The sequence below is a fragment of the Temnothorax curvispinosus genome, unplaced genomic scaffold, assembly GCF_003070985.1.
Source record: "Temnothorax curvispinosus isolate PA1 unplaced genomic scaffold, ASM307098v1 QBEX01002236.1, whole genome shotgun sequence".
In the NCBI taxonomy this organism is placed as follows: domain Eukaryota; kingdom Metazoa; phylum Arthropoda; class Insecta; order Hymenoptera; family Formicidae; genus Temnothorax; species Temnothorax curvispinosus.
The window spans coordinates 1-13,258 of NW_020212016.1; the positions used below are offsets into that span (position 1 = coordinate 1).

General features: G+C 50.1%; 2 protein-coding genes across 2 annotated transcripts; both read right to left on the reverse strand.

The window, feature by feature from the left end:
- Window positions 1-2,380: 2,380 nt before the first annotated feature.
- On the reverse strand, window positions 2,381-6,251 carry LOC112468920. The gene is made up of 2 exons (XM_025038336.1): window positions 5,089-6,251; window positions 2,381-4,970 (listed from the first exon to the last, which is right to left on the reverse strand). The coding sequence occupies exons 1-2, from the start codon at window positions 6,249-6,251 to the stop codon at window positions 2,381-2,383; spliced, it is 3,753 nt and encodes a 1,250-aa protein (XP_024894104.1).
- A 493-nt stretch (window positions 6,252-6,744) lies between these two features.
- Window positions 6,745-7,576, reverse strand: LOC112468921. Its single transcript, XM_025038337.1, has 2 exons — window positions 6,908-7,576; window positions 6,745-6,827 (listed from the first exon to the last, which is right to left on the reverse strand). Exons 1-2 carry the CDS (start codon window positions 7,218-7,220, stop codon window positions 6,745-6,747), a joined length of 396 nt encoding a protein of 131 aa, XP_024894105.1. The 5' UTR covers window positions 7,221-7,576.
- Between the last annotated feature and the right edge of the window lie 5,682 nt (window positions 7,577-13,258).

Sequence of the window (13,258 nt, forward strand, 5' to 3'; positions counted from 1 at the left end):
ATCGGAAACGACAACTCCGCCTCCTACGTTGGAGACGTCCGCCGATAAATCTTTGAGTACGGCGGAAAATCGCGACGTTCTGACTAGCAAACTAGGACCGTTGGGGCGGGAATACTTGGGCGCTCTTCTGGGCGGCGACAAAAACAAGGAGCTCGACACCGTTTACGGAGTGCATTACGGCGAGAAAGGCGCGATGATGGGAAACAAGCGATTCAAGCTAAAACCGGATGACACCATGGTCATCGCCGGTGTACCGTACAAAGGCACGCGCGGTCTGTACGAGTTGATCTTCATGGGAAAACCCGACCCTAAAATCTACACGGAGAAGGACAAATTAACGTACAGGAGCATACTTTTTTCCACCAGCGCTCACAAACGCGGCGGCAAAGCTGACAATCCCGTCAAGGGCAACAAGGGACCGAAGTACAAAAATATAATAGCGCCGCTCGTAAACCTGTCTCTCACAGTTGGAACTACGAAGGGTGCCGGGTTACCGTCGGCCATGCGACTGACCGACAACGCTATCGATTACGTTCATTGGGACGATCCCAACGAGCTGGTCGATAGACTTCGATTGTTGGACGCCTCTCGTCGGGCCGGCAACGATGCTCACGACAACGAAATCCTGTCGATAATCGAGGAACTTCGCGAAGCCGGCTTCGTCATAAATTGATCGGTCGCGTCGGTCGACGTCAGTGCGAGTCGCGCGCCCGCCAGCGCGATGTCCGTGAACAAATTCGGCATGTCTCTGACGAATCGGGGCAGCGGCGACGGAGTCGACGGTGCGTCCGCGGTGAGATTGCGCTCCTCGATCGAGTCCCTGCGCAATTACGCGCGCAACAACGCGCTCTTCATGAGCGAGGATTTTTACGACGCGAAGGAGCGCAAGATACGAAGAGTGGCCGTGCCGGAGATCGGCACCGACGCGGCGAACAGGAGTTACGTCGAGGACGCGATTGGGCAGCTGAAAAGCGTTTTGATCGAAGAGATCAAGAATAACAACGCGATCCGAGATTTGGGAAACGGAATCGCGGCGTTGGAAAGCGTCGCGCTCCGTTTGAACGCTCAGGATTCCTACGACGCGTCGGGGCGGAAGATTCGACGCGTAGCCGCGCCGGAGGTCGGCGCCGACGCGGCCAACAAGAGGTTCGTCGAGGGAGCGATCGCGGAACTCGGAAAGACTTTGAGCGACGCGATAAAAGAATTTAAAGAGGAGTTCGTCACCGTGAAGAATACCGCGGATAGGCACGAGGTTGAAATCATCGCGATCAAGACTGTTTTGAAGATTATCAAACAAAATGAGCGTGGAAAAACGTAGACTCGTCGAAGAATTGCACGCGCCGGCGCGAAAAAATTTTCCTCGCCGCCGCGTCGTGGTGCGCGGTTACGACGACCTGTGGCAGGCCGACGTGGTCGAGATGCGCCCCTATTCGCGCGCGAACGCGGGCCACAATTACATTCTGACGGTCATCGATGTGCTGAGCAAGTACGCCTGGGCGATCCCGCTCAAGAGCAAGGGCGGAAAGGAGGTCGCGACGGCTCTCCGAAAGATCTTTCGCGAAAACGCGCGACATCCCAGGAATCTGCAAACGGACAAAGGAAAGGAATTCTACAACGCCGACGTGCGCAAAATCCTCGACGAGCGCGAGGTGAATCACTATTCCACGTATTCGGTGATGAAAGCGTCGGTGGTGGAGAGATTCAATCGCACGCTGAAAAACGACATGTGGAAACTCTTCACGCTCCAGGGATCGTACAGATGGATAGACTCGCTGCCGCGCCTCTTGTCGAATTACAATCGTCGCAGACACAGAACGATCCGAATGCGTCCGGCGGACGTGACGCCCACTGTCGCCGAAAAATTGCTGCGCACGGTGTACGGTCGCGCGAAGATAGCCGCGCCGGCGAAATTTCGAGTCGGCGATCCGGTGCGCGTGAGCAAATTCAAAACGATCTTCGAAAAAGGCTACACTCCCAATTGGACCACCGAGGTCTTTTGCATAGCCAAAGTACAAAGGACCAATCCCGTTACGTATCTGCTGAAAGACGTTCGCGAAGAAGCGATAGCCGGAGGATTCTACGAACACGAGTTGCTGCGCGTCTCCAATCCCGACGTTTATCTCGTGGAAAAAGTTCTGCGCAAGCGCGGCAATCGAGCGTTCGTGAAGTGGTTGGGAATGGACAGTTCGCACAATTCGTGGATAGATAAGGCGTCTGTGTTGTAAAAAGAAATACTTAGACATTAGTAGACATTAGTAGACAACGCTTACTTTATTGTTAATAAAGGTTTACACATTCGTCGATTTGTTTCTTACGTGTTATTCATTTTTTACGATAAAACAATTTTTAAAGCGTACAATATTGTTTTACCCCCTTTTTTTTACAACGGTATTTTGTAATGTCCCCACGGAAGCGTCTCCTCGCCGTTCGACGTCACGTATCGCTTGTCGTCGTGCGGACTGAGGACTAGTTTTTGCTCCGACACGGTGTTAACCTCGTGCAGCGTCGAACGTATGCACGACTGACGCGTTTTCAGCTCGCGCGCGTTCCGCAGACACTCCACGTAATCCTCGAACGTGATCTTCTTCGCGACTACGTTTCTCTTGACGCCCTTTATTCTTCTGGTGTCGTCGCGTCCGAGTACCTTGTAAGTGTACATCTTCGCTCTGAGGCCCACGAACTCCGTCATGATCGCGCCGTTGTTCTCGTCCTTCATCAAACCTGGCACCTTCCTGTTAACGCGCGGCATACCGTGCGCGTTGTTCTCCGCGTAATCGCTCGTGTCGAACCTGTGCACGTCGCGTTTCATACGCTCGTACACGTCTTCGCACTCCAGCGAATAGATCAGACTGTCCGTATCCGTGTAGGCAATTCGACAACGGTCGCGATAAAGCGGCACCATGTAGTCGTAGTGAAACTCGTACAGACGCGTCTTGGATATCTCGAGAATAGACATACCCACGTAGATCGGCTTGTTGAATTTTACTTCGAGCCTTCGCAGCTCAATCGCCACCAGATTCTCCGAAAAGACGCTCCTGCTGTGAAAGTTCGGCTTAGCGATCAACGCCTCCGCCTCGTATCTCCCGTCCCATCGCGTCACGAGACGCACGTCCACGTGATCGCGCACGTTCTCCATAGTCTTGCCGAAGACGGCGTTGTTCATCAGTTTGTACAAATTCCGTTCGAAATCGTTGCTCGCGCGCGTCCTAAGCGCGGTGTTCAGCTCGATGTAGGCGCGAAGCCACGGCGACTGGTCGAATCGTAGAACGCGACGAACGCGCGTCAAACGCATACCTAGTCGCAGACATTGCTGCAGGTTTCGATAGTGCGTCACGTAACGCGATTTTTCGTAGAGAGTGGCGAGCAATTTTTCCTGTCGCTTGCCAGGCGGTTTGTCGCGCGTCGGGCACAACGGCAGATCCGCGTGGGCGTCGTGCAGGTCTCGCGGGTACTTGAGATCCACCTCCAAAATGTAACCGACGTCGCTGTCCGTCGGCACGGTCGTCGCGTCGAAATTCTCAGGATCGTCGAGCCACTGGAAATTCGCGTAAGGCAACGATTCGCTCATAGCCCAGCCGTACAGATTGTTCACGTCGTAATACATGAGATACGTAGTGGGCTGGGACGAGTCGTGCGTCGGTACGTGTCTGTTGTTGGCTCGCGCGTACCTGAGCGAACATTGACTGAGGCCGCCGCGTATTCCGCGTTCCACGAACAGCACCATGTCGATGTCGGTGAGCAGCTCGAAACGCACGCCGGTGTACCTCAGCATGGCGTCCCACGTGTACCCCGGCAACGTGTAGTAATGCGCAGGATCGAGCCCGTAACTCGCCGAACACGCGTCCCGAAAATTTTCAAATATATCCGCCAGAAGAAGCACGTCGGTCTTGAGATACAGATCGCTGTACTCGCCGAGATCTCGCACGCGAAAACGTCGCCAAACCCTCGTCGCGTGCTCGTAGTCGCTCTCGCTCGCGGTCTCGTCGGTCAGGGAGCTGTAAAAGGCCTCGCGCGGCGGAAGCTCGGTATCCCGCAGTTTATCCGCGCCGTCGACGTACTCGTACGGAAACACACCCTTGCGAGTGAGCAGATCAAAATCCTCCGCGCTCAAATCCGCGTACTCCGAACGCGTGATTCTCAGCTTGTCCCTGTTCAGATAGGACGCCAGGGTTTCGATACTCGCCGCTAAAAATTTATACGAGTCCACGAATCGAAGCTTCACGTACAAATCCCGTTTTCCGTCCGTCTGCGTCTCCTTAACGGTCTTCGAGAAAGATATGTAGCTTTCCTTTGTGAGTGGCAGCAGATCGACCCCGCCCTCGAAATCGTTCGCGATTTTCTCGACGACGAAGTGCGCGTCGTAACCCGATAAATTGTGAAAGAACACGGGAATCACGTAAACGTTTCTATAATTCAGATTGCAACGAGAATGCGCCGGACCTCTGTAACGTCCGGTTAGGTGACAGTGATCCCGCACGCGATTGTTCTCCGGTCGAAACGGTTTCTCGCACACGTGACAATGAGTCGCGAGCAGAAATTCGCTTTTCTCGTCCTCCGTGAGTTCCACCATCGCTACATTGGTGGAAAATTTATTCTTAACGTGACGCGCGAGAACGCGAAGCTCGTTCACGAACCACGAAACGCAATCCTCGCCGCGACGATATCTGTACGCGGACGCGGTATCGTCGTAGGTGCAGCACAGATAGTAGCCTACGCTGAACGGTACGTGACGCTGATAAGCGTATCTTTCCGTTCTCGAGCCCCCCTCGACGTTCTCCCTCTCCCGTCGCTCGAGAAGACACTCCAGATCCGCGTACACCACGAAGGGAAGTCGCTCCTTTCTGTCGTAATTGTCGAAAGACAGCCACTTGTCCCTCTCGTTCGGGAGAACGACGGCGCAGTCGTTTATTCGGCCGCAGTCGACGCTGTGGGCGGCCAACTTGTCGCGCGTATAGAAATAGTGTAGACATCTGCGAAAAAAATAACGTGCGAGCGATTACTGTGCGTATGTAAAAAAAAAAAAAATAACGCCTCGTCTTTTTCCTTATTCCCTCGTGTTTTTTTTTTCATTTCATTTCTTTTACCTACCGATCGCAAACGTGCTTCGCGCACCGTTTCGCGGTCAATTGCGAATTCACCAATCGCGACAGATTCTTTATCCAGGCGAAATGGCCCCTGTTGACGCCGCGCAGCGTATCGGGCAGATACAGCAGATTTACGTGCCTGTCCCGCTTATCGTCGGTCAACCGCAGAGGCACGATCGCGTTGTGGTCGGCGCCCCGGCCAAATTTAGCTTTCTTTTCAATTTCTTCCCGAGTTGCAAACACGTTGATCGATACGTCGTTCTGACGTTCGAATTTTCCGATCTTTTTCAGATCTATGGGAAAATCGATCCCGTCGAGATTCAGCACCGTCGCGTAATCGGGATACGAGCCGAGTCGTTCCGCGTTGCGCTTGGCGGGGTACAGAGCCGCGACCACCGCGCGCGCGAAACACGTGTCGTTCTCCGACGGCACGTTGACCACCGCCCTTTTAACTCTTATACTCAGCGGTATTTTCATCCAACATCCCACGCGCATGGGATTACACTTGTTCACGTTCACGATTAGGTTCAATATTCGCGACAACGCCCATCCGCTGTCGCGTTCCTGAAATTCTTCCAACCGCGTTAGAATCGCGTCGCGCACGTGCCTATCGTACCACTCGCTCAGATCGGACCATGGGAGAAGCTGTTCGTTCCGCGTAGCGATACTCTTGACGTCGGTCTTAACGTCCGCTACGAATTCACCGTTAAATATAACGTTGACCTTTAGACACCCGTGCTCGGTCATATTATCCCGCACTTTTTCGAGCACGGTGCCCTTCGCGTCGTCGAGAAATCGCGCGGGCTCGATGTACGTCGAGTTCGTCACGGCGCCGGTCAGCACGCGACGTTGGAACGCCGCGTCGATCTCGATCCACGAGAAACCTCTGTCGCTGCTGCTGCCGCCGCTACCACCTTCCCCTCCGTCCAAGCCGGCACCTACGGCGCGTTCGAATCGTCGACGCAGATCCTCCCTCGAACCTTCCAATCGCGCTATCAGAGCCACCAGAGCGCTCACGGCTCCCGTGTTTCCTCGCTTCCCGGAGCGTTTGACTCGACACTGCTCCCGCAGGAGTCGGAGACACTCGTCGCATCGCCGTCTCCACGCGCGGTAACCGTCCGCGTCGCGGACGTCCGCGGCGAGCAACTCATCGCACTCTTTCCGCATCGCGTCCAGAAAGGTTCACCCTCGGGAACGTTGAATTTCACTCGGTCGAAAAGACGACGAGACCAGTCGGTTTGAACCCGATATATCCTGCTCTGTCCTCCGTACACCGACTCGTGATAGACATAATACTTGAGCGGCAGGCGACGCATATAATCGTTCGCCCTGGCGGAGTTCGCCAACGTCGTCTCTATCCACTTTCGCTCGCGATGGATTCGCGCTCCGATTTCCCTACGCAGATGATGGGTAGCCAGATTCCATCGCGGATCCTCCTTCGCCACCGACGCGCGCGCACTCGACAACGGTGTTTCGACTCTCGCCCATTCGTCGCCCGAATCGGACGAAAACTTAGGCATGGGCTCGCGACAGCGCAATTCGTTGTCCGATTCCTCGGACGACGGATAACGGCAATCGTTCATTCGCGAGTACCCCAGCCGAGAATGCTAGCGTCTTTTCAACGTTTATAGATGTCGATAGATATCGAATCAGTCTCTCTCTATAAGATATCAATTGGACGTCTAAATACGTTGGCGTTCCGGCTGAGACGTATCGTCGACGCTACATTCGCACCGCTGACATCTATATATCAAAGTAAAAAGATCTCCATCTTGAATCCTCCCATATTAATGTTTCGGTGCAATCATAAATATCCCACAAACCTATTTTACAATTCCCTCCACACTGTGAACAGAACTCGTGCGTCAATACTTCGTCGTAAACGTTACGGACGCTGCCGCGAACGATACACCAACATGTTTTAACGTATGAGTCCAAAGTCCTCCAAATGTGTTCGGTTCTACCAATATGCAATTTGAAATTCTTGGGCCTCCACCTGCGTTCGTTTTTACTGATATGCGATCTAAAATGCTTGGGACACCACGTGTCAGCGCCAGCGAGTACGTTTCGAAATCCGATTTCTCTGCCGCGAAGCAAACGCACCATCGACGAGCAATAACGTCCGTCCGTTCCCATACCGTATTTTTTTTACAAAATATATTAACTCTCGACCGCGTTCTAGAATCCTCGTAGAAAAAAAACCGTTTGCCGCGCCGTTCGCGCGCCCGTTCAATTTATACTTCCTCGTTCGTCGTCTCGACGGAAGACGTACCCCTGCCGGACGCGATTTTCCCGGAATGATGACAACCGCTCGCCGACATCCTCCGATGAAAAATATAAAAAAAAAAAAACAAAAAGGAGGAAACGACGAGAGCGACCGGGACGCCGAATTCGAACGCGCGTTACATAAATTATCGCGGATCGCGAATCACGGGTCGAACGCGAGGTGAATGAAAAATTGTCGCGAACGAAGAGAGACGAGTCGTCTCGATCGTTCTCTCTCGACGCGTCGCGTCGGGAACGGTCTGGAAAACCGCGAGACGAAAGGAGGAAAACCGCGAGACGAGACCAAATTAGGAAACGACGAGAGCGACCGGGACGCCGAATTCGAACGCGCGTTACATAAATTATCGCGAATCGCGAATCGCGGGTCGAACGCGAGGTGAATGAAAAAAAACATTGTCACGAACGAAGAGAGACGAGTCGTCTCGCTCGTTCTCTCTCTCTCTCTCTCGACGCGTCGCGTCGGGAACGGGCGGGAAAACCGCGAGACGAAAGGAGGAAAAACCGCGAGACGAGACCAAATTGGGAAACGACGAGAGCGACCGCGACGCCGAGTTCGAACGCGCGTCACGTAAATTATCGCGAATCGCGGGTCGAACGCGAGGTGAATGAAAAAAAAAAAAAAAAAACCATTGTCGCGCGTCGATCGAGCGACTAGACGATGAGTCATCTCCATCGATCCCGACGAGTCGGGAAAACCACGTGCTGTCCGTCGCCCGCCGCGGGATCGAAACGACCTTCGGGCCGAGAGTTGAAAAACAAAAACATGACAAAACGACGACGACGACGACGGGCGCGCGACACCCCGCCCCCCGCGAAACGAACCGTCGTTCTCCCCTCCCCCAATTCCCCGAAACGTCCCCGGACGAGCGACCTCAAACGAGTTCGAACGAGTTCGGACGCGCCCGAACGCGGGGGCGCGCGCGACCGACGACGACGAGAAGAAAAAGAAAAAAATAAAAAACGAACGAAAAATATCGACCCGCGATTCTCCCAAAACCGCCGTCGGTAACGGCGCGAGCGCCGCTCCGGGCGCCCTCTCGAAAAATGCCCAAATCCCCGCTACGAGCCCCCCCCCGTTGGCGGCCCTGCCCCGCGCCGAACCCCCGTTGGCGGCCCTGACGCACCCAACCTTCCGTCAAATGTTCCCCTCGCGTCGCGCACCCCCTCTCGCCCAGTTTTCACTTCCCCCCGCATAGCCCCCCCTCCGATGACCCTTTACACCGTCCCTCGACCCCCGCGCCCACCGCTTACGGCGCTCCCCCCGCGACAGCGAAGCTCCCCTCGACGCCGCGTAACCGCAAGCGAGATCCCTGAGTGTAGAAATGCCCGTTGCCCCCCTACTACTATAAAATCATGGAAAGAAGGGAGGGAAGGAGGGGGAGGGAGGGAGGGGAGGGAGGAAGGGGGGAGGGAGGAAGGCAGGGAGGGATAGATGGATGGATGGATGGATGGCTCTCAACAATATTAAACAGTAGATATAAACAACTTAAACAACTTAAAACTACCGCACTTATAGATTAACGCGCTACAAACTAACATACTTAAAGCACCCCGAAACAGCAAGTTGATACTTTTAAAATCAGTGTTTAATGATCGGCCTGACTGGCAATATATTAAAAATTATAACGACGTTTCGACCTCTATTTTGGGTCCTTATCAAGTTTATGCTGAAAAATATAAATTGCCGGTAATACATATAAAAAAGGGAACAATGCAAATTACGTATTCTACTTACATGGATCAATGTGCGTCAAACAATATAAAATTAATCATCGTTACGTTTTAACAAGGCGGAGTGTATTTTTAAAAAATATAGAGAAAAACAAGACCGTTTTGATATATAATTATTTCGAAAAAAAGCCATATACGATCTACTGAACTGAATTTTGGTAGCCTAATATTTCTGTGTATTTCCAAGTACACAAATTTTTGACCTACTAAACTGTTCGCCAATTTTTTGTTGCACTTAAAACACAGTTTTCATTGTAGTCTTAAAATCTTTTATCTCCCCTAATTAAATCAACCGGCTATAACCGGTTAATAATGAGTTGAAACGTTTTTCTAGACGAGACGTAAATAAACAATATAAAGAGAAACAAGAAATAAACTTAATAACGAATAAGATTTAAAATTAATAAAATATATTCATACAAAAACACACTAAAAACGAAATGAAAATGATTAAAAACGGGATATGACATGTAAATTTGATAATTTATATCTGCAAAGACTTACTTACGATTAAACACAGCCACACCAAAGGTAAAAAGACGACTAATTTCTATGGAATTTGATTTTTGTCTGATAAAAGTTACACATGTCATCGAAAAGTTTTACTAAAATGAAGCTTTCGTTTCTAAGATATTTAAAATTTTGTCATGCTATTTTTATTATAAAATTTTTATATGAAATATTTCGTGAAGTCTTCGTTTTTCGAGGATTTTACCTTGATATTTTTCTACATAGAATAAAAAGAATCGATTTTGTTGAAAAAAGAGCAAAAATTATTTTTAAAAACTTGATTGCATTTCGTACATGCATTCAATTTTGCAAAATTATACATTTCAAAAATAATATTATTATTTGCTTCATTTTGCAAAATTGTAAATTTCAAAAATAATATTATTATTTGCTTCATTTCGTTATTTTGTATGTATAAAAGTATGAAGGTACAGTTATCGAAAAGTGAATATTCTACGAGACATTACATTTTTTATAAAAAATATGACAAAATTTAAGATATCTCAGGACATTCTAATAAAAGAGTTTTATTATAGTATTTCGAAAATGTCTCGACAAGATATACAACTTTTATGTGAAGAAAAAAAATCAAGTTTCATAAAAAATTAGTTTCTTTTTTTTTTTAGAATGACATCTACGACACAACTCACATCGGAATCCTGTGTCCCCCTTCAAAGCAAACAACTTTTGTCTGAAACATATTTCTCTGCAAATAAGTTGTGAGGATAAAAATTTGTTACGCTTTATTTTGTCCATTTTGTACGTACTGTTTATATATTTATAATAATCAAGTGACAAATACATGCACAGCACATTTTTTTTCAAATGTAACAAAAAGGATCTAAATTATGTGATTTTGATCATTGATACTATAGAATGGGCCCCTCCAACGCCCATTCCCGTGAGAACGCACCCAATATATTTTCTTCCGTTTCTCCGATTGTAATGTACAAAAAGTACATTTGTAATAATCAATGCCGTCACAACAGATCTGATTTTTATTATATTATAGATGGATTACAGAATAGGCTCCTCCAACGCCTATTCCCGTGAGAACGCACCCAATATACTGTCACGACTTTTTGCACTCCCGGACCGCTCCGGGACGTGTGCCGGATCAAAAGGATTTAGGAGAGCGGGATGGTGGGCCTCTCCAGTAATTTCCTTGCACCTCCGATACTCCACGAAATGTTCCGAATGTTGGGCGCCAGACGCTTACATTCGCGTCCACGAAATCGCGAAAACCTAAACGAGACGCAAAACGAAGTGTGGAGGTGCGTGGAATCGGCTAGCTTGACCTAATCACGGGCGGGGTTAATGAAGGACAGCGCTATTTTTGGCGGGGTGACACGTTAATTTCATACTCAGTCAGATAACAAAGAAAATAACATTTATTGAGTACTGGTTGTCGAAAAAATAATAACATTTATCCATCCGGCTTCGATCAAACACAAGATAACTTCGATAAATAAATCAGGAATAGCCGGTGGCGGGGTGTCGGGATTCATCTAACAGAAATAATATTAATGCGGACGCGAGACACCCATGGAATATTAATTGAGTCTCTAATAAGCACGCTGAAGGCGCTATTCTTAAACAATTAATCATTCAAGTCGAAAGTGATAATACGCAAGAATACTATTCTTAATATCGCTAATAACCACGAAACGCCAGGAAGACCTACGCAAGTAACATCTAAACGCACGAAACATGTGAACGCCGGTAATTTCTTAACAAGAGTACAAGTCTAACATAATTAATCAATCGGCGGGAACGACATTCGACCGCGATTAACAATGCCATCGATATCCCAACGTAATTCGAGGTTGTCGCGAGCAGGGACGCCATAGGGCGTACGCAAGTAATACCGGACGCAACGTTTCTCAACGCGAGAGCACAATTATCAACCCGTAATAACGAGATCCGAACACGAAGCGATACGCTAAAACCGACGCTCGAACACAAGAATTTCCCGACGCGAAGAAACGGTAACGCAATTGACGAAATACCGGCCCGTATGCGGCCGTGCACCAAGGTCGCGAGGACAACGCAATATACTCGCGATATCGAATTCATTAACGCTTATCGCGATCTCCAGGGATTCGCCATAACGCTTGTACCACGGTTCCGCGGCCACGATACCATCCCGAGGCCCTTCGCTCTCGTTATCGATCGCGAAATTACACTCGATCTTAACATGCGTTATCCCGAGCGAGAGCGTACACCGGAGGGCGGTGTCGTGGCTTTACATATCGCGATTTACGGGCAACCTCACCGGTGATACACCTCCTCCTGGGCTCCTCGCCGTCATCTTCCACCAACGATCCTCGATCCGCCAGACGAATATCGAAATACCCGACTAGGGGTGGCTATCGCGTATCTTAACGAAACGTATCTCGCCGACGGACGACCAGAGAGTGAAAACGACCCGCTCGATTGCGGAATCGATACGGTACCCCTTCCTGAGGGGCGCGCGAGCCAATCGGGCGCGAGCTTGCAAGCCCGCGGTGTCCCGGCGCAGTGCTGTCGATACGAGATCCTTCGGGGGCGGGCAACGGTCCCTCGGCGGCGTGCGACTCCTCAAATTTTTGTCCTTAGCGGCGGACGGAACTTTGCTCGTGCCGGTGTGCCTCCGGTTTGACCCTAGGGCGGTGGCCAGCCACCCCGTGGGTCGGTTTTTGTGGAGATCATTTGCTGAAGCCGGGTGTTTACCCAAGCTCTTGGGGCCCCGCTATCGGCGGCCTCGTCCGTCGCTGCCGCATGTGCCGCCTGCCTGCCGCGTTGCTCTCGCCAGCCCGCGATCTCTGCTGCTTCCGCGTTCGCCACCCCTCCTTGGTTATCGATCGTCCTTGATTTCCTTCGCCAAGTACTCCCTCGAAGATTTGCCGTGGTGTGGGTGAGGTGCCGCGCGTATTACATTGCATAAAAACAAAAGAAAGTAATCAGAATGCGGAAACGCGATTAAATACGACCCCTGGAGATCTCGTCGTTGCCTCCCTGGTCCGTCCCTGGGCGCAAAATTCCGCGCCTTGTGACGGCGGCGGGGCGCCGCGACGGTGCGGCAAGCCGCAACGTCACAATACATATTTATATTCGTCTCTCCGATTTTAATTTTGAAATGATACATTTCTAATAATCAGTACCGTCATAACAGTAGACGCTTCTGACATTTTACTTTGTTAGTACCGTCAGAACAGACGCATCTGATTTATATTATAATCAGTACCATTCGAATAAACGTTTGTGGCATTTTATTTTGTCACTACCGTCAGAACAAACGCATCTGATTTTTATTATACTAGACACTACAGACGCGCGCGCTTCGCGCGCGCCATTTAGCTTTAACATTATGCTATTATATAATAATCGCGGGACGATTAACCTCAAGACACGACGCGAGCTGTCACATCATGACACACACGACGCACTATACACGCACGAAACTCGCCACACTCCGCGATGACAGTCCCTCACGGGATGAAGCAAGCTACGCGGCGCGGCAATCAATCGAGATAGCCAATCGGCATCGCGGAAAAGAGGCTTCAATTTTACGATACAAACGAAATTCACTCAGGTAACACACGCCTTTTTTAAAAGTGGAATCAACAGTCTGAATAGACGTTTCTGACATTTTACTTTTTCAGTAT

Excerpts from the sequence above, each read along its gene's own strand:
- LOC112468921 (XM_025038337.1), bottom strand. The coding sequence starts at position 7,220 with ATGGGAACGGACGGACGTTATTGCTCGTCGATGGTGCGTTTGCTTCGC. Across the intron at positions 6,828-6,907 it reads TGGAGGGAATTGTAAAATAG|ATGTCAGCGGTGCGAATGTA; the intron begins GTTTGTGGGATA and ends TTTGATATATAG.
- LOC112468920 (XM_025038336.1), bottom strand. The coding sequence starts at position 6,251 with ATGCGGAAAGAGTGCGATGAGTTGCTCGCCGCGGACGTCCGCGACGCG. Across the intron at positions 4,971-5,088 it reads GCGAAGCACGTTTGCGATCG|ATGTCTACACTATTTCTATA; the intron begins GTAGGTAAAAGA and ends TTTTTTTCGCAG.